Raw genomic sequence first — 20,870 nt, 5'->3', positions numbered from 1 at the left:
AAAATCGGCGTGAAAAATTTACCTCGCGTTACGACGAACAAATATGCGTAGTGTTAAAGTCGGGCTTCAATTTCTATACTCTTTCCGGATCGACGGTCTTGCTTAAATATGATTGTGTACGGGTAATACGAACTTGGATTATAACAAATTATTATATCAATCCGATAGAATTGTCAATTGAAAAAGTTGAAAAAGTTGAAAAACAGCCCATGAATTCGATCTAGCGATAATAATATTAGTAAAACTGTTTATTACAAGCAAGAAGAATTAGTACAGATATACCTCGATACCCTTCACACAGTTACAAGGTACCTACTAGTGAAAACCGATTGAATCGTCGAAGCGCGAATCGTTCGTTCTGTAATGAAAAAATATTAAAAATACGAAAATTGATATCGCTAAAAATCGAGGGCCACGGCACGCGTGTGTAATAACAAATTTTTCTACGGAATTACAACATTATAGGTATAGGTTTGAGCGTGCAACGCTTGGAGAGTGAGAGAGTGAGAGAGTGAGTGAGAGAGAGAGAGAGAGGCGTGTGCGCCCGCAGGTTTATCGCGATGTTCGGAATGAAAATTATCAGATCCGGGGCGTCCCCAGGCCGCCATCACAGACGACGCCGTCGGCTGGCTCGCCTCGACGTATTCCTGGCCGTTGATTGGCCCCGAGTTTCCTCGCTGGAAGGGGTCACCTTCGACGGTAGGCGGTCCGAACCAGCAACGAGGCTCAAAGTCGCCGACGAAAAGATCACAGGCGCGTCAGCAGTTGTCGGTGAAGCGTCGTCGATTGCACCGATAAGACTTGCAAGTTCAACCGAATCGTTCGGTTGACGCGGTGATAGTTTCTCTGCTAGGTAAAATTTTCGAAAACACCGATTTTTTAGAGACGCGTACCCGAATCGTGCTTGTGTATCAATTGTGAACGGGGATATATCGTCCGAAGTGTACACGGGGTTCGAAACTAACGATATTCGGTAGATAAACGCGCGCGCCTAATCGTCGATCCGTAATGTCGAGTATCGTAACGTAGAGAGCATTAAAAAACGTAGATTTTACCGATTCACGCGTATATACGTAACGTACAATGTGGTGCATCGATCGTGCAGTGAGGTTAGAGCGATGAAGAATATATGCATGTACACGTATTTGTCCGAGTGTCTGTAAGGTTTAACATGGAATCGCTATTCTTCAAACTCTAACGATTCCCTCCCCTACCCCCCCGCCGCCGAATATAATTGAAGAAGTTTGCCTCGAAAAGCCCTCGTCCGGTTTATGAACAAATTGTTTGTCAAAGCTGGATTTGTATCCCTTTGTGTCTGTATACCCATTCGCGATATTTGACGTTCAAGTAGAAAGTAGTAATAATAGTAGTAAGATTAGGACTAACGTTAGCAGTAGTAGTAGTGTGTAGTATCGTAGTGTAGTAGTGCGGTAGAATAGGAGAAAATAATTAAAAAAAAACAAAAACTACGCGACAACAACCCCGCAGAACCCGTCGAAGTCATTCTATAACAAGTCTCCAAGTTTCTTATCCAAATTGCAAATCGTAAATCTCGGCCAATGGCGGACGTCAGCAGCCTTAGCATGGTGTCATCTTACAACTCGTTGGCGATGTACAGACAGCAACAGCCGTCAACGAGCCAGCAATCTCTCGGTCAGCAGCACCACCACCAGCATCACCAGGGACAGCAACACGCTGTGGGGGTGACGCCCGACGGACAACAGTATTGGTACGGGTACCCTTACCCTCATCCTCACGCTGCCCATCACCAGGCATCCGGGTCCCAGCAGTATCTCGAGGCGAGCGACGTCCTGGGATGGCATCCCCATGCCCACCACTACACCCATCACTTCCAGTATCAGCACCACCAGGCGAGCTACCAGCAACAGCAACAGCAACAGCTCCAACAGCAGCAGCATCAGCAGCAGCAACATCTGTCCCAGCAGCCGGGTATGCCAGGATTCTCGGAATGGAGTAACGACGAGACTAAGAACGGTGTCGGAACCGGTGAACCCAGTCCTCCGATCACCGTGAGCGGTAGCGAAGTCAGCAGCCCCGGAACACCTTCCACACCGCCTTCAAACAACAACAACAACAACAACAACAACAACAACAACAACAACAACAACAACAATATCGCGACGACACCCGTCCGACCTTCGCAGCTCAGGAGTCCCTTTGAGTGGATGAAGAAACCTTCGTATCAGAATCAGCCCAACCCCGGTAAGTCGATTCGTATCTTATTTCAATGGTCTGTACTTTTGCGGTTCAATGAGACTGTCTCTGAAACAGGATCAACCAGGTCCGTTCTTCTGGAATTGGTTGTTCCGAAAGGCTGGAGAGTTGGTTACGAATCCGATTATACCAGCAGTGCTACCGGCTGGAAAACGGTCGCTTTGCTGCTTCTAGTCGTAAAGATCGTAGATCCAAATCTCTGCGGTGTGAAAGTGTGGATCGTAATTGCACGACTTTATGACTGCGGAGGATCATCTCTTCCACAGTCCCTAAATCACACCTTTACACTCTAATCTTACAGATACAATTGTTTGGGCAATAATCGCTTCTCACTCCCTATAATAAACGGTAATAGTCTGAAACTGATTTCGTTTCATCAAAACATGCAAAAACTATATTGGAAAGCTTTCCCCCCGCAAGCTGCTGTGCGGTAAAAATGGTACAGATTTGTCTTCCCCCGAGCTCAGCGGACTCGACAAAGATCCTCTTTCACGTCCGCCGGAAGTGCCGAGATTTACACAAGATCGCAGTTTATGTCCGCCGCAAACAAGAACAAATATCTCACCGTTGAGGTTATATTTGATTGGGGTGGTCAATTTGTACTGTGCAGGTATATATATATAAGACGATGTCGTTCCGTTTTTTGTTCTTTCTTCATTTCGTGGAAAAACGAATCCGGTAAGATCAGATAAAACGTGAAAAATTTGCGACCGGAACAAGTCAGATCCCAACGAGCGATGCCGCAACGGCATCGTAATGGAGGACGAGATTGCGGAGTGGGTAAAAAGGTTGGACGAAAGGTATCGGATAATGCAACTCCAACCTCCGGGAAGAGATTTGGGAAAAAGAAAAAGGGAAGGCGCAAGGTTGTAAAAGGTCCCATCGGGCTGCTGCAGGCAAGAAATCCCTGCACCGTACAACATCTTTTTACGTCGCCGAGCGGTAATCAGGAAAAAGGGTCCCTACCGCCGGTCTAGATATGCGAGCAAACAGTGTAAACATCTTAGCCGGGCGTGCAAACAACTAATTGCTCTCAAATATTTGTGAGATAATCTACAATCTGCTCGTGCACCGCAGCCTTTCACCGCGACAGACTTATCCGAGTCTTCTCGCTCGCATCTCGTGTACGGGCGGAAGTTTAAGATCGGCTCGATTATTTCCGTCCATCAAATCGGCTCGCCGAGCCCTGACGTCGAAGAATTTTCATTACAGACTCGTGCGGTAGTTTTGCAAAGCGAAAATCGGCCAGGATCGAGGCGTTTTTTCGCTCCACCGTCGGAATGAACATTCAAAAAAAGATTACGAGACGCGAAGTATTCGGTATCGAGTTTTTAATTTTTTCATCCAATTTCTTTCAAAAGATTTATACTACATCAACAGGCAAAAAGTTGCAAGGTAAAAACTCCGAGAATATCGACGCGTTTGGTGCGAAAATGAATAACTGCCGCGTGCGTGTAAAGTGGTCGAATAAAACGATTATAAGGTGCAGATTGGAAAAAAAAAAAAAAAAAAAAAAAACGAAAAGAAACGAAACGCAATGAAATAATTGACTTGCACGAAGGTGTATCTCAATTTTTTCTCACGGAGGAACAAAAAACGGAAGAAAAAAATCCAACATCCCAATGAAAGATTCGAACAAATTATTCGCACCGGTTGCAGCATATCCGTCGGTTTCTTTTTTTCTTCATTTGTTTTATTTTTTTTTTCATATAATAATATATTGATCAACGCCGCAGATTCTTTATGGGATCAAGGCGAAGCTTCGGCGCGGCACGACGTACAGGTGTAATGTTATGTACCGTAGACGCAGGTACAACGTAAATACATAGATTACACACATCGGAGAAGCTGATTTATCTTTATAGCGGAATGTTTTCAAAATTCAGGCTCGCCTTGCAGCAGCGGCGAGCCGCGGCCATTAAGAGGCAGCAACGAATTTTTTTTCACACCTCGGTGTTAATTGCTATCACTTATGCATATCCGTGGATCTTGCCTCTGCAGCGGGCAATGGGTATGAGATATCATTCGTCGAAAGGAATTATTATACATAGAATGGAGGGAAATAGAAGAGTGAAAAAAAAAAAAATTGATAAATAATCGTCCGAAGTAGACGAATATATAATTAATTACAGCTGCATCATATATATGGAGAATTCCAGCTGAAACCAACCTAATTTTCACCTATCATCGGTTCCGATTTCCTCCCGAATTTTTTTTTCGGAATTCTATTAGCTCTCAAGAAAACTCTGAATTTTTTTCAGAATTTTCATATCGAACAGTCTCGAGTTATGATTTTCTTTTATCAAATCGCGTTTTTAAAAAAATTACATTTTTTAAGTCGACCCAGCGCAAAAAGGTGAGGTCTGGAAATAAAATATCATTGAAACGAAATATTCAGTTCGATTCGAAGTTTGATAAAACAGAAAAATAAAGAATACTCTGCAACCTCCCTGAAGGCGAATTTTATCCTCCCGGAGTATAAAAAAATGACTTTTCGCCAAATGCGTCGCGATTTATCTCACCCAAATTTTTCCACATGACGGCGTACAAATCAGTCATGACGTACTTGACGAAAAAACAATTTTTCTTTTTACTTCAGGAAGGTAAAAATTCACCTTTGGGGAGGTTATAGAGTTTTCGCCTTTTTTTTTTAAATTCATTTATTTATATTTTTATCAAAATTCTGACCGAACCGAGTATTTTATTTCAAACTTAAATTTTACCGCCAGACCTCACGCTTTTGCGCTACGTTCCCTCGAACTATTTCTTTTTTTTTTTTGTTTTTTTTTTTCAATATATTCAGAACGATTAAATTTGAAAAACCTGAAGAAAATCAGAGTCATCTCGAAAGCTAATAGAATTCCGAATAAAGAATTAAAACAAAATCGAAAGTAGGTCGAGTTCAGCTGGGATTCACCATACGCGGATACGTGCTAGGTATATACACGGTGTTCGAATAACTTCTAAACAACTTCTCGCATACGTGAGGTCGCGTCGTCGGTTTATACCTAAATTTCAATATTTTTCCAGCATGCAGCGTAGCTGCACCTACGAGCACCCCTCACTCCGCAGCGCCTCAGGAACTGTGTTCACTCGACGCTCTCGGTACGATTTAGAAACATAAAGCGTAATAGGTAGACTGAATGCCGAACGAGTATGCACGATAATTAATTATGTGATTTGATTGTTGCAACCTTTTTGCGTAGGTAGGTACGCCCGTATACCTGGTGTACGTACAGGTCGCTGAATTTTGCAACCCCGATACGCATAGCGCATGATCTTCGTTTCGTTTCGCGCCCTCGACGGCAGTAAAATTTTGTACGAGTATTGGATCGTTCGTTTTTGTAGGTGTGCGGGTATCTCTTAACGATGATCGTTTCTAATTCCATGTATACCAACCGCAGTAGTAGGTATACGTATCCTATCCTACACGCGTATACGTAGAGAAGATGAAACTTTCAGCTCTGGAGTTTCGTACTCGTCCCAATTTGTACCCGTATCTTGATTGCTCCAGCTTATAACGCATGTTTGTACCTGTCTCTGCTTGGTATAACCGGCGATTTGTTGAAATTTTTCACGTCGCATGATATTTTTATTCGACGATGTCAGTGCATCGGTAGTGTCGTTAATTGTCTTGAAATCGTTCCCGTTGCACTAACTTTATAACACGAATCGTAAAATAACGCGGTAATTTAACAAGAATCCAATGACGTTTCTACTTCGCGTTAAAAAACAAGCAAAACAAAAAAAAAAAAGGATTTTTCGGTCTCCTTGCAAAATGAGCAATAAAATTCGTTAAATCACCCCACGAGTTCCGAGGACGCAGGTTTTTCCGGGTTAACCGAAGCTCCTCCCCTTCTCCGAGCCCCCCCCTCAACGAACAGAAAGCCCATTCGCTACCCTTGGCGAGGGAAAAAAAGCCAAGAAAAACCCCCTGCCGCAATAGATAAATACCTTCGTTCACGTCGGTTGATCCCGGTCGAAATCGAGGACTAAACACTATGCGGTTTAATTTGGTTTGCTCCGCCTCTTCGAGGGTGACGATAAAAGATCGATCGTATAAGAAGGAAGATGGCGAATACACCCTGCGGAAATAAACTGTCACGGTATTCAATTTTATAGTTTACGAAATGGCGATTTTCAAATTCAAAGACAGACGTATAATATGAATTTGTGAAAATTCATTCGTTTCACTTCTCAACCACGCAACGTTTGTATATTACAAAATAGTCCTCGTTGCGACCGAACGACTGTAAATGCGTTGACTGAAAAAATTGTTTATTTAGTGTCAACAAACGTATATTTTGAAATGGTGAAATAAATGTTTTGTTATCATATTATCAAATTTGATTCGAGCCAAATAATGATCGATAGAAATTTGTTAATATTTGGCAAAGCATATTTGTCTCGACTAAAATTTGATAATATAACAATACCGAAACGTTTATTTCGGCATATCAAAATATATACGTTCGTTTGTTAACACTGATTAAACAACTTCCTCACCGAATCAGGTTGAATTGTCGAAAGATTAATTTTTCGAAGCAGCCAATGACGATAATGCAAATCTCCTCGTTCCGTGTATTATACAGTGTTTTTCTGTTTTTCCTCCCCCTTTTAACTTCCCAACCGAGTCAGCCCTCGCAGGATCAGCCAGTCGTGTTTATAATCGAGCCATGTATAAGGTACCGAACAAGGTGGAGAGGAAAGACGCCGCGAGCGTACGAATGATATGGAATCGACACGGAATTGCGTGCAGCCGGATCCGTTGCTCGTTATTTCAACTCTGGTTCTCAGTTCGGTCATCCTCGCACCCCATGAACCCGAGAGAGAGAGAGAGAGAGAGAGAGAGAGAGAGGGAGAAATAGTTTCTTGTTCAATTTCATTCCCCCGATACCCTTAGCCGGCGGCCATTATCTGCATTTTATGGCCGCATATACGGCATAATACAGAGGCGCGGTTTGGCCGCGCGTCGTTGCACGAAAAGGAGGGTAAAGCATGGCGGAAGAAAAGTGTTAGATAGACGCGGCGAAGGATCGCGTGATTCAGGCTGCAGGCGGCAGTTGTATATTATAATTTCGGTGCTCCTAACCCACCGCTCGGCAATTATTGGCCAGATAATTGTGCCGGCCGACACGCACGCGATTCTTTTCTTCGGATCCGTATTACCAACGTCGTCGCCGCCATCTTGGTTCGACGCATCGCAAACGCCTTGATAAACCCGCCCCTGCTCTGTAGAGCTTTCGATGAATCTTTCTTTGGATTTCTTTACTCTCGTTAAATTTGTTCACGCTTCACCCTCAGATTTTTGGCCGATCGCGAAATTACACGCGTATATAAAAAATAAACGTCGCGTGCGAAATTTCTTTCGCAAAAATCTCCGACTAATTACGATCCCCAATCGCACATCTGCTCAACGATCGAACATAAATTACGCGCGTTTTATCGCTTTTCCACTTTATTGCTTTCGCTAATTTACCTTTCGCTGATTTCGATCATCAATTTGTAACGTTCAAAGTATAGCCCGAACGATATACGCAAGAATACAAAAAGTGTGAAAGCCTAATACGAACCAGGGACAGTTATTCGTTGTCTGTCCGTTTCGGCGTCCGTCGATCTATAAAAATAATTCATCATTTCTGACGGTGACTTTGTAAAACAAAAAAACTATTTCAAATCACGGAATCATTCGACAGCTTACGTATACCTACGGCAAATCGACAACGTAAAGTAAGGCTAGCCAAACATACAACGTGTAATACCAGGCTCAAGTAATCCTAGATTCACGGGCATTGTCCGTACGAGGCGAGCCCTGAATATCAACGAAAGAAAAAACATGAAAATTGATTCTTCGACACCCAACTTTTCCCCCAAGCCAGTAGTTACGTCGGCTATGAATTGCGATCGGAGAATTTAACGCGTCACGAAGAGAGCGACGCGACGCTGCATCCGCATACCTGCACAAGCGTACAAAGTACGCTGTGCGCAAGTAGAAACTACCTGAACTTCTTCGGTTCTGGTACAGTTATGTAGGGAAGATGGTTACAAGCATACCAGGCACAGGTACAAGGTAGTTGCCCAGACGCAAGGTAGGTAGGTACCGACACCCACACTTACGCACCCGGTTGACCCGATGAAACGGTTTCGTGTTTATTTGTTTTGCCAACAATAAAATTTAATTGCCATACAGCAGGGCAAGGGAACGAGGCATCGCAACGGTATCCGAGGGTTCGGTTTTCGTGGGAAGAAGGCATACTCTCGGCATTCGCTCGGTTTCGCAGGTCCCGAAAACTTGATCGTTGCATTGTGCCGTTCGTGCCTACCGGGGAATGCCTAATGTTCGATGCCATTCCGGGTCCTCGCAACGTAATAAAGTCAGGGAGGGTGAAACTCTCCAAGTGTGGAGCAAGTCTGACCGGCCACTGCCATCGTTTACGATCTACACCACCATGGTCACGGGCCGTCTGCAGCCACTCGTCCGTTCGATCGGTCAAAAAGCGTGTAAGCTCTCCAATAAAACTCGCCGGCCGGTTGTACGAATATGTATATATATACATATACAAATGCGTTACATACCTGCAAGCGAAGGAAGCGAAGGCAGGCAGGCAGGCAGCAGGCCGAAGGGTTTCGACGGGTTGTTCTCTGTTGACATTCGCCGTAAAATCAATCCGACTTGGCAGCCTCGCGTCCGGAGTCCGTGCCGCGTCTCTTTCCTTGCGGAGCTGCAGGGCGTAAATACACTTCGATACATTGTGTGCGTATGCTAATGGCAGAATTACCTTATACAAAGCTTCGAACACATGTTTCCTTGATCGGTAAGGTTTGACGGTAATTGGTCGATAGTACGGTGTAGGTGGAGATGGAAAACTATACGCTAATTGACGAGTTTCAATCAATTGATTTTATCACGAGATGGTCGAATAACGTTGAGGATTTTTCGAGTTATTGTATTCGTATGGTGTGTACGAAGAGATCTTTTTAAAAATGGAAACATATGAAAAATACTGGAATTATAAACAAAAGTTTCATATATGTAGAATTTTTATTTTTGACCTAATTTATATCGATGCTTCGTTTCAAAATTAACTTCAAAATGGTTGAAAATCTGATCGATTTTTTATTTTGTACGGCTTCATTCTACGATGGGTGGTATTATTATTAAGAATACTATTTTTTACAAATTCAGTATCGTGGAACAAGATCCAACAAGTAGACTTTATTAATTTCAATACTTTCTATTTTTGCAATTCTGAACAGTTCCTCGTAGCTTGCAAATATAATTATTTAATGAACACTCAACGTACGACCATCTCTTAATAGAAGTATCAAAAATCGGTGGACCAAAATCTCCTTGAGGGGTTCTGGACTTGACCTTTCGGATGAACTAAAAATTTCACAATCGTTCGAGCGGATACAACCTAATCAATTGGTTGTAAAACAAGATGACCGAGCCTAGAATAAAGGATTCCATTCACGAATTTTCGAGTCTATTCGACTTTGCGGTACCTTAAAGTATTCTTTGCACAAATCCCAATATTTTACAGTTTGCTGATTTTTGTCTACAATAAAGTAGGTACAAATACATGCCATTGAAGTAGAAAAAATTTCAAGCCAAGTTACCGAACATTGATCCAAAAATTACGATATTAAAAATCGTTAAATTCATACAGCACTTTACGGAGATGATATTCTGACCATTTTTTCAATCTAATAAATTGTATACAGAATAATTCGAGATGCCTGATGCAAAGTGCTCTACACGTGTAAAAAATTCTAAGGAATCCGCACTGTTAAAAATTTCTGTACGAAATCTCGTACACTGTATTCGAAGTTTTATTCGGACACGGAACAGTGAATTCACCATACGTTTACCGTTTATTCAATTTGCGAATACAGTAAACTTACATCACAATCTAGTAAATTCAAATTACTTTTTCGTGTTTCTTCTATAAATATTAGTGAAATAAAAAATTTTTCACTGCAAATTTAAGACAATTACACAGCAATTTACGTCGCTGCACCGAATTTGTAAATTTTCAATCCGATTTCGTAAACCGGCTACAGTTTTGTACGGTAAATGTTTGAAAAGTTCTTAACGTCGATAAAAAGCAAGGTATCACCGAGTGTTTAAGAAAATAACAATAATAATGGCAAAACTTGAAAACATTTGAGCGCTCCACGATTCGCGATAAATTTTCGCTTCTAATCCGTCGTTAGGCGTGACAATGAATAAATAATAAAAAAAATTTCATCGAGAGCCGGTCGAATTTGGGAATAACCGAGAAAAGGTCCCACTTATGCCCTCCGCGCAAGGAATACCTCAACATATGCCGCGGCACCTGTCGAGTGATAAAAAGAGAGGCGCGACGAAGACCCGGGTCTGTGTATATACAAAGCACGGAGATAGTACAATAGGGGTAATTGTGACGCCCCTGACAAACGGCGATCACCCCGACGGTCCTAGGATGGTGTCGCGTTTCTCACCGGCGGAATGGAAGACCAAACGGTGTAATGGGGTGCCAACGAGCCCCGTGGGTCCAGTTTTATTCTACCCCCCCTGCGATTCCTCCCGCCGGTTGTCTTCGTTTTGGTATTCAGGGTGCGCGGGCTACGCGCTATTACGTGACGCTCTCTTCGCCTTTGCGGTGCATCTTCGAGGGAAACCGAAAAGACTGGGATTCGCGAGCGTTGGCGAATTAGAAAAGGTGCGGAACGTTGTGCCGGGAAAATTACGAAGGAGAACGGAATTTTCAACTCGAGCGTTTAATCGCGGAAGAAAAAACTCATTCTGCGAAGAGAGTAAATCGCAACAGCGATGTGTGATATATTTACTAGGGTGGTACCCCTGTTATATATGGGGTAGGAAAAAAATTCAAGACGGAACCTGTCGAATCGGTTCCAAATGGTGAAAAAAAAAAATTAATTGCACAACTTTTTCAGATTTTTATTTCATACCTCTAGTTTACCTGTTTAAGCGGGAAGTTTCAGACTATTCAAAAATATGCTCATCGCAATATTTTTTACTGAATTTTATTTCAAGATTATTCGTAGGCAAAAAAAAAAAAAAATCCGTATTCTGGAATATTTGGTGAGACTCATCTTCTTTGCGGTGAAAAATATAAAAGTGTAAATAGGGTATTCCACGAGAAACGTGCGCTGCGTGAATAAATTTTTTTTTTTTTTTTTGTTTTCCATGATAAAAAATGATCAGATTACTTACAAAAATAACGTCAATTTACGCATGTCATCGACTGTGATATTACGTAGTGTTGACATGTCGGTTATTCCATTAAATTGCTGACTAAATCAATGCCAGTGTTTTGTTTCAAAGATTTTTTTTTTCCTATCGTGTCCGATTAATAGAAAATGAATCTCGCTGAATACTCGAGACGATGGATTTTCACGCTTACGAATAACTTTGAAAAAGGGGAATAAGAGTGTTTATTAGAGTCTCCCACACTGGTTTGTTCGTTTATGGGCTGCACGTAATTAAAAATAGATAGGGGATTGAAATATACAGACGGATAGAACGTAGAATGTAAGAATCGTTTGTCGCGACTCGGCTAGAATCGGGGTGTCAGAGACGAGTTATCTCGCGGTTATCTGGTCATCTGCGTTATTTTATCTCGTACATCGGATCGAGCCGCGTGATAGCTGCAATCGTGACGACGGCGCAGGATCAAAGGGGACCGACAAATCCCCACAAATCCCCGACTTTCCAAAATCAGCTTATTTCAAATGTCGGTACTTTTCAATATAAGCTCGTAGTACGATAGTGATTAGGGACGAATGCGTCTCGACGCACCTTCGTTATCATCGTAATCCGCGGTGTCCGATGCATCCGTACGAAAAAAAACAATGCACCGTAATCAATGTTCAATCTATGTGTACGAAAATTTATGCAAACGATCGACGGAATCCAACGCGGAAATCGCATTAGCGGAGTTTCACAGAGCGCGTTATTCGCTCATTGAAAGTTTGTCGAATATTTATGTGGGAAATGGACGGGAAGTACAAGCAAAACCACACCTGGATTTAATCATCTATTCTTAATTCTAGTTTCTCGATTTACAACGCGCCTATATAAGACGTAAAAATTATACGCAGGTTTTACAGTTGAGGTTCGTTAATCGTTCTATAACGAAACCGCGATTTCGTTTCACCAAACTCCGAAACCACGATCAGGCTCGGTAAATTCAATGAAAAACACTGCGGAAATAAAAAAAATAAATAAAAAAAAAATAAAACAACGGGAAAACAGACAAATTTCCGTCTACTCTCACAAAACGCTTTAAGCCAATTTCTTGCCAAGTTGGAGAAAAAGAGAGATAGGTGAGAAAAATAATTTAAAAAATAGAGAAACTCACGCGTTCGACGTTCGTTAATTAACACTTTTGTTTTTTACATACGTCGGCGAATATTTTGTTATTTATTTTTTTTAACGCACACGGTTATACTTTCCCTCCGAACCTCAGGCACATGGGTAAATATAAAATATGTATCGCGTCACATTTTGTAGCTGACGTACTATCAGCTAGATGAAACGGAACGCCGCCAGCTCCTCTCTAATCCACGCGACTCGCACACGCGCGTTTCGTGCCCGCGATATGTGGAATTCACATTACACGAAGAGCGCTTTTTTCCCCCATTTTTTTTTTTTTTTCTTCTTCTCTCTCTCTCATTCGTTGGATAACGTCACTGTTCTCCACCAGCGCAAGCGTCAAGTGTCGGTAAGTCGCTGATTTCGCGTCCCTTTTTTTGTTTTCAAGAATTGATACGCGCATCTGCACAAGATATTTTCACGAGGGATTTCACAGCTCCGATTAAGATCCCTTGGAAATATACGTGCGGTTAATTATTATTATCATTATCATTATTATTATTTATTTATTTATTTATTTATTTATTTATATTATATTATATATATTATAATAAGGCGTATTCTTGCGTGTGTTTTTTTTCTTGGACCAGGCAAGCCGATCGTTTCTCTTGCCCTAAGATTATTTGAGAACATCGCATCCGCGGGAACAAAGCCGGACGCGTCCCTGGATATCCAATTTTGAAATCGTTAAATTTTGAAAGAAGATCGTCAACCACAGCCTCGGTAAAACAGCGTGACGAAAGAATTCTTTCGAGATGCCCCGCAGCGTTTCGGAACGGCCTGTTACTTTTTTATTCTCCTGCGGGTATCGTTATACACAAACGTATTTCCTCAACGAAAAGATATATCGGCGATAGATCTCGAATATCAATATACGTGAAATTGAGGCAAAGAAAAAAGAAACTCTATAGATATAATTTCTATACAGCAATATTGAATGTATAATCTGCAAACACCAGCTTTCGCAGCTTTAATCCTGCAGATCTAAAGCAGCTATCGCAATTATTATCGATATTTATTAGTTCCCTGGGAGATATGGTTCGATACCATCTGCACCGCGGACGTATTAGCCAGATATTAGCCTGCACGCTTGGGTTAATTATCCGGATAATTAATCAGCGAACGAGATAAAATACAAGGGAAAAAAAATTCTATTAGGTTGGCATATATGTACGGTATTTGCGGCTGCGCTTAGATACGTGACTTGCGTACCTACATACGTTGCAACACACCTCGTACTTCTCTAATTATTTCACGCGGATATGTCCCGATGGAATGGCGGCTGACGATTAACACATATATGTACGTATAATATATAAACTTCACGTTTATCGTTTGTAATACTTTTACGTCCGTCACAAGTTCGCAATATCAAAGATGGATGCAATAATAATACCCGTACAATAATATCTGTATTATATCTGCAAGCGTTGCACGATACGTTACGCTGATTGTGAATACATTATACGCAACCGGCGTTGGTACGGAAGAAATCGCCGTCGATTCGCGCGTTTAAAAGTTTTTGCAAAATTCGATCATTGGAATAATTTTGTAAACTGAATTTATGACAATAACGGTAACGATTGGACGTGTATTTTCGTAGCTGCATAATAATATCGCGCATCGGGCGGGGAACGCGATAAAGGGAAAAAGAGAAAAGAGGAAAAAATGGAAGTAAAAAATATATTTGAGTTACCAAAACGTCGGAGGGAAGGGATTGATGGCCATGGCAGTTAAATGTTCTCTCTAGGTACAAGCTGCTTCTTATATACCTTATATGTATACATATTTGTTATACCTGCAGTGGCTGCCGAGACAAAAGATGTAGAGTCAAAATGACCGCGGCATCAGCAGCAGCGGCAGCCACGCATTCCTCAAGTTTTTATTTCTACATTTTTGTCTATTTTTTTCCCCCGTCAAAAAGGAAAAGGAAAAACGAAGAAGAAGAAAGATAAATCATCGCTTGTACTTTTCCCGTTAAATTTTTAATGCCTTAATTACGTCCCCTTGACGCCTTATATACGAATTATTTATTTTCATCTCACTTTGTACACGCGAATCATCGCGATCGTCAATTATTATCGTCGTTTATGTAAAGATATTATACAGAGAGAATTGCTAACGACCGAATGGGTTCAATGCGCATGCGCTAAGATTCGAGAACAAAAGCATGGTTGTTTTGTCAGGGTGACCAACATTCGTAAATTCGTATGACAGGTCGCCCAGATGCGTGTAAACCTGAAAAATGTTGGTCGCCCTGACAAAACAATCATGCTCTTGCTCTCTGGAATTTTATCATATTCGCATTAAAAACCATTCCAGTGGTTAACAATAAACTCTGTACATAAGCGCATGAAATATACAACAGACTCGTACGCGTAAAACCTTTCAGGAATTGGCAACAAATTGTCAACTGATATTTGATATTTGTTAATCAGAAAATTTTACACAAATAATCCCACACAGGTAATAAAGATCGTCTGTTCGCAGGTCTGGTACGTAAATCTTACATACTTTAGTAAAATACCTAACCCGAAGTGCGTTGTTTCGCTAATATGCAACCCAATTATCGCTAATAATTGCTAATCGTTTCGTATCGGAGAAAAATCGCGAGGCAAAGAGGTAAGAATTTGATGACAAAAAAATAAGGGGATAAACTGGTAAAAAAATTAAAAAAAAAAAAAACAAAATAAAAATAAAAATAAATAGAAAACCAGACAGAGAAAATGCGGGAGAAGTGGAGGGAAGGGAAGAAATAGAGGCGGCATACGAAGGCCTCTCGCGGTTATCGAGGAGTGGCGGATTAACGCCTCGGCTTTGATCGTTCGCCGCCTTATCTAATCGTCGTTGTCACCACCTCGCGTCTCCTCGCACCCTGGCCTGCACATCTTCGCTGGTCCCGCGGTGGAGAAAAACTCATTCAACGGGTCTCGAGTTGTGATAAAACGTAAAACGCAGCATAATTCGAGTCCCCGTATATATAATAATATAAATATACGTATATATATATGTATGCATTTTTCTGTTTTTTTTTTTTTTCTTTCACTCACGCGATTACAGCAAGTCAATCCCTCGCATCTCCTTGATTATTTTCCGCCTGCGGATTCGTCGTAACTCGCGTGTTAAAATTTTTCGCGTTCTTTATCTTTCGGTTATATACGTGTGTGTATGTGTACACATACGTGACTGTATTAACGCGGAAGGAGAAACAACGAGCGAGTGACGTTGACGTTAAACTCACGCCTTCTCGCACGGCATGATCGGCTCGACGTTTGACGGTGATGCATGATCGTTTCGCCGGCTAGCCAGCGATAACGGATATATTCACCGGTGATTACGGCAGGCAGGTAGATATTCCCAGCGATCGTTCGGGTCCGTAGTCTGCGTGGCTCTCTTTGCGTCTGGGTTACATTCGCGATCGATTTGACTGATCGGCATGTCACACCTACCTATATTATGTCACGTGACATCGCACGAGCCTCTATTTCATCCCTACTCCAAATTCTCGCAGGCACGTCGTCTGTAAGCGCGCGTATGGGTATGCATGACATAACAGGGATTAGTAATATTATTATACGATCGTGTATTTACTTGTGACATTGAAACGTTTCTTGTCTCGGATGAGTTATTAAATGTTTTCTTCCGTGTTTACGAACGATTTGCAAAGCGGTAGATCTACGTGGAGAAATTTGTTGCATGGTTTGTTTCCCAACACTTTGGCAGATGATTTTATTAAACAATAATTGATTTTTTTAATGTACGATGAGTTTTGTAATTGTTTTTTTTATCCAAGAAATTGGCACGTTTTCAAAGTTAATTATTGTTTTGCATTACGCTGCACGTTTCATGTGAATTTCTCGTAATCCTGAGCTACAGAAAATTTGTCAATTAATTACCAAATTTCAAACACTATCAAAGCGTCGACGGGCGAATTATCGCGTGTTAAACGAATTCGAGTTTCTATCATTCCGTCGGAACAACGAGTGATAGAAAATTCTTAAATGTGTATATATATATATATATATATATACATATCGTTACTTTCACAATTAACCACTGAAATTTCGTTTAGATTATGATTGGAAATTTTTGAAAAGTTCAACAACCCGATACAAGTTGACGTTGCGCAACAAGTTACGTCGCATGTCATCGCACAGACATAACGATGTCGGCTCTGTGATTCAATTATTGACCCTACAATTTGTTAAATCGTACTTCAATACATATCCGTAACCGGTGCTGTTTCAGGTAAAACAAGAACCAAGGACAAATACAGAGTAGTCTACACGGATCACCAGAGGTTGGAACTCGAGAAGGAGTTTCACTACAGCCGCTACATCACGATTAGACGCAAGGCGGAACTCGCCGCGACTCTCTCATTATCCGAACGACAGGTATAAAGATTTCATTGCGATCAATTACACCTACTTTGATACAAAATTCATTTCTCAAAGCTCGAATCTATCGCGGAGGCTTTATTTTTTTATTTTTTTTTTTTTTTTGCGTGTAGAAATCGAACCAATTCATGACGAAGTTCACCAATCGTGAATAAAAAAAACCCATCGTGAACGCTAAATATTACCGACAATTATTCTTTTTATGAATCGTTAATATCACATTTGAAACGCAATTTAATTTGAGTTGATGATTTGTCAATTTTTTTTGTCAATATTTATATTTGCTATGGGTTATTTTAACACGGTATAAAAAAAAGTCTACACTGAGAGAAATTTTTAGTTCCATTTACCGCTCATTCCTTGAATATTTTCATTTTTTACCAGAATCGAAAAATATAGTTCTAGGTAGAAAATGAAAATTAGTTTTCTAGCTCTCACCATAAAATCTAGTACCCGTTGACTATTCCTTCTCATTATCATCGCTGTTACTATATTTGCTTGCAACTGCTGCGAAAATTTAATGCTTGCGCAAGAATAAATTGACGTTAAAGCCTTATTTGACTGAAAAAAGTAATTACCAAAAAAGGATCGACGGAAGCGCAAAACGGTTACGCGTGTCGGGTTTTTCGTAATCCCGACAATATTCAAACAGTTTTTCTTTTTTTCTTTTTTTTTTCAACGATACCTGTTTTACCGAATTTCTCTAGTCACTGTAAGAAACGAAATTTTTCCCAGTGTAAATACCAAAACTCGGATTACGCTCCGACGATCAATTGGTCTAACTCGCGTGTTCCGTCTCGTCTCGACAGGTGAAAATCTGGTTTCAAAACCGGCGGGCCAAGGAGCGAAAGCAGACGAAGAAGAGGGAAGAGCTGGACATGAAGGAGATGAAAGGCGAGGGGAGTCTGGTGAACGGAATGACCGGGTTGGCCGCCCTGGGGGGGATGGGCGGGATGCTCGGGGGCCTTTCGTCCTTGTCGCTGGCGCCGCCGCCGCCGCCACCCCCGCCGCCGCATCACTCCCACCCCCACACCCAAACCCACGCTCATGCGCCCCCGCACGCCCACGGTCATCCGCATTCCCACTCGGTCTTGGGATTGTGACCGGAATTAGGAGACTCGACGGAAGCGTGGCCGAGCCACGCGCTCGACTAAACTCGCCTTGATAACTTTCTTTTTTTGTAGCGACGGTAGAGCGAGCGCGTTGTCCGCAATCTAGGAGGATTTTCCTGGATAAGAATCGGGGCGAATAATTTCTTTTTTCTTCCAGTAACAGGAGTTGAGAAAATTTGATTACAAATTTAAACACGCGCGCGATCGGCAAACGAATCGGGCTCCACCTTGATCCGAATTGATGCGATAATTGGAGTGAAAACGCAATTTTCACCATCTCTGATCCATGAGGCTTGATCATTTGAATTGAAATTGTACGTTAATTTGTGCGACAGTTACTTGATTATAGGGTAAACAGTACGGGACGCTTTCTTTTCTCATATTATACTATTATTTAAACAATTTTTATTTTATAACTTCGCTGGTATAATCGATGGATACGTTTGTACGGATTATATTTAGGTTGTCGTATTTATATTTAGGTTGTCGTATTTATATTTAGGTTGTCGGTGTAAAAGAGATCCAATTAGATAAAGATCGTAAAATACTCGCCTCTTCGGCCCTTTGGGAAGCTGATTAAATATAATTCTGGGTTCTGGCCTTTTTTCTGATTGTACTTTGTGTATAATTCGTAATTCTTTGAAATATATTTAATCAGCTTCCGAGGAGGCCCCCCATCAGAGAACCGAAACTTCAAGCATTTGACTGTACATATTTTTTCATTGCATCTCTAATACCGAGAACTTGCATATATGTACGTTGACAGTATCGATAAAACATACTAATGATTTTTCAAGTATTATCTAATAGCGATTAAGATTTTCAAACTGTATAAATTTTACTTGTGTAATGTTTAAGATTCGTTGCCTGTAATGTATATATTGATATGTTCTTTCCCGCTACATTGTAATTTTTGTACATTAGTGTGTTTCAAGAACGCAGGAACTTCTAATATTTTTCGTGCACGACGTTCGAATGATTCGAGTTGTAAAATGAATGCCGCAGCCATAACGAGAACGTATACAATCAAATTTTCCAGGTCGTTCAACGCGTTTGAACATCTTTTTTCAACAGTTTTGGCTGTTTTTTGATTAAAAAAAATTATTCCTCCTAAATCCAAGTAAATCCAAGTTTCAACGTGTCTTCCACATCTCGGCCATCTCGGAAAAAAATTACAATTGCTCTAAGAAACAGTTGAGTAAAGAGAGAATAAAATTTCGTCAAGTTTTCGCTATTGTTTTTTTCTTACCTTTCCCGATTTTTTCGCAACATTCTCGCGACGTTCGCCTTCAACGGATTTCGGTCTTCCTGGTCCATATTTGTTCGCTTGAATTCACTTGTCGTGAAACGTTCATGCCTCTTAAAAAATGCAGTGTGGTACCAAGATGGCAAGTAAGATTGGTAAGGCGGTAAGATTGACACGCTATGGTCATCTTGGCACTAGATCTAGACTAGATTGTCATCGAGGCATGAACATTTCATGACGAGCGAATTCAGTTAATGAAGTCAAAATTGAGAGAAGCAAATGGAATATCCTATTGCTTGATGAATTTTTCTACAATTCTCGCAGGCTTGACGAACAAATCTAGACTAGGAAGACGAAAATCCGTTGAAAACGAAAGTCGTGATAATATTTCGCAAAGATAAAAAAAAAGTGAGAAAAAGGGCGAAAACTGGACGCAATTTTATATTCTTCTCTATACTCAACTGCTTCTTTGAGCAATTTTTCTCGAGTTATCCAGGATGTGGAAGACATGCAGGAACTTGGGTTTACCGCGATCTGATATTTTCTGCTGAGAAATCATTTTTTAACAAAAAAAAAAAAAACAGCCAAAACAGCTTAAAAAAAGATCTTCAAACGCATTGAGCGACCTCTAAAAATTGACTAAACACGTTGTCCGTTACTCTGACCGCGGCATTCATTTTACATCGCGAAACATTCAAAAGGCGTGGGTGAAAAAAATTAGCTGGTCGTGTTTTTCTTTTTTTTTTTTTTTTAGAACTACCGTAACGATGTGCCCGCATCTATAGAAATGACGTTATCACGTAGAGATGAGGAATTGATTATAATTGAACATGCTCGCGTTTAGATCAGGGTAAATTTCCGTTGTTTAACACCTTGTATACACAACGTCTGGATATATTTTTGCGCGTTGAATTCCGGTATACCTTCAGCAAAGGCAGCTGCCGAACGCCTGTGACACCGACGAGAAACGAGAGCTCTTGAAGCTACATATACAATATTTCGCACAAGACGATACGCGTTTAATTATTTCGGCACCAATTATAATCCAGACGGTTGGAGGAATCGAGTCAGCCGGTCAAACGCTTGAAAATTTAACGATCGAGGATTGAGAAAGAGCGGGAAGGGACGGGAAGAGAAGGGGAGGGGAGTAGTAATAATTTTACGTAAGTAATTAACGATACGATACGAATTAACTCGTATCACTTAAGGTTTTTATTTATATATAGTTAGATATATTTCACGCAGTAATCGCTGCTTTGTTTTAATTATTTTTAACGGGTTTTTTAATATAATTTTGGGGATAAAGACGGGTCCTGTGAAAACAGACGTACTTCGACGAGAGATTTAGAAGCGACGTATTCCGCCAGGGAGTTTAGAACGGACTAATCCCGAATGACGCCACGGTAAGTGTAAGCAAAGCTCCGTGCGCATCTTGCAGAGTCGACTGACAACGAGATTACGCCGTTCTAGCCGCCTGACGAAATAGGTCTCGGACAGTA

At 41.1% G+C, this 20,870-nt stretch overlaps 1 protein-coding gene across 2 annotated transcripts; it reads left to right on the top strand.

The window, feature by feature from the left end:
- The first annotated feature begins 1,117 nt into the window (after positions 1-1,117).
- LOC107219994 (homeotic protein caudal) lies at positions 1,118-19,937 on the top strand. 2 transcript variants are annotated; one of them, XM_046743441.1, is made up of 4 exons: positions 1,118-2,223; positions 5,266-5,340; positions 16,865-17,010; positions 17,823-19,937. In XM_046743441.1, exons 1-4 carry the CDS (start codon positions 1,560-1,562, stop codon positions 18,114-18,116), a joined length of 1,179 nt encoding a protein of 392 aa, XP_046599397.1. In that variant the 5' UTR covers positions 1,118-1,559; the 3' UTR covers positions 18,117-19,937. The 2 variants fall into 2 exon arrangements, with proteins under 2 accessions (XP_046599397.1, XP_015513863.2); XM_015658377.2 differs by lacking the exon at positions 5,266-5,340.
- Positions 19,938-20,870: the final 933 nt, after the last annotated feature.

This window comes from Neodiprion lecontei, chromosome 6 (genome assembly GCF_021901455.1).
Source record: "Neodiprion lecontei isolate iyNeoLeco1 chromosome 6, iyNeoLeco1.1, whole genome shotgun sequence".
In the NCBI taxonomy this organism is placed as follows: domain Eukaryota; kingdom Metazoa; phylum Arthropoda; class Insecta; order Hymenoptera; family Diprionidae; genus Neodiprion; species Neodiprion lecontei.
This window is presented reverse-complemented; position numbering and strand designations above follow the sequence as displayed.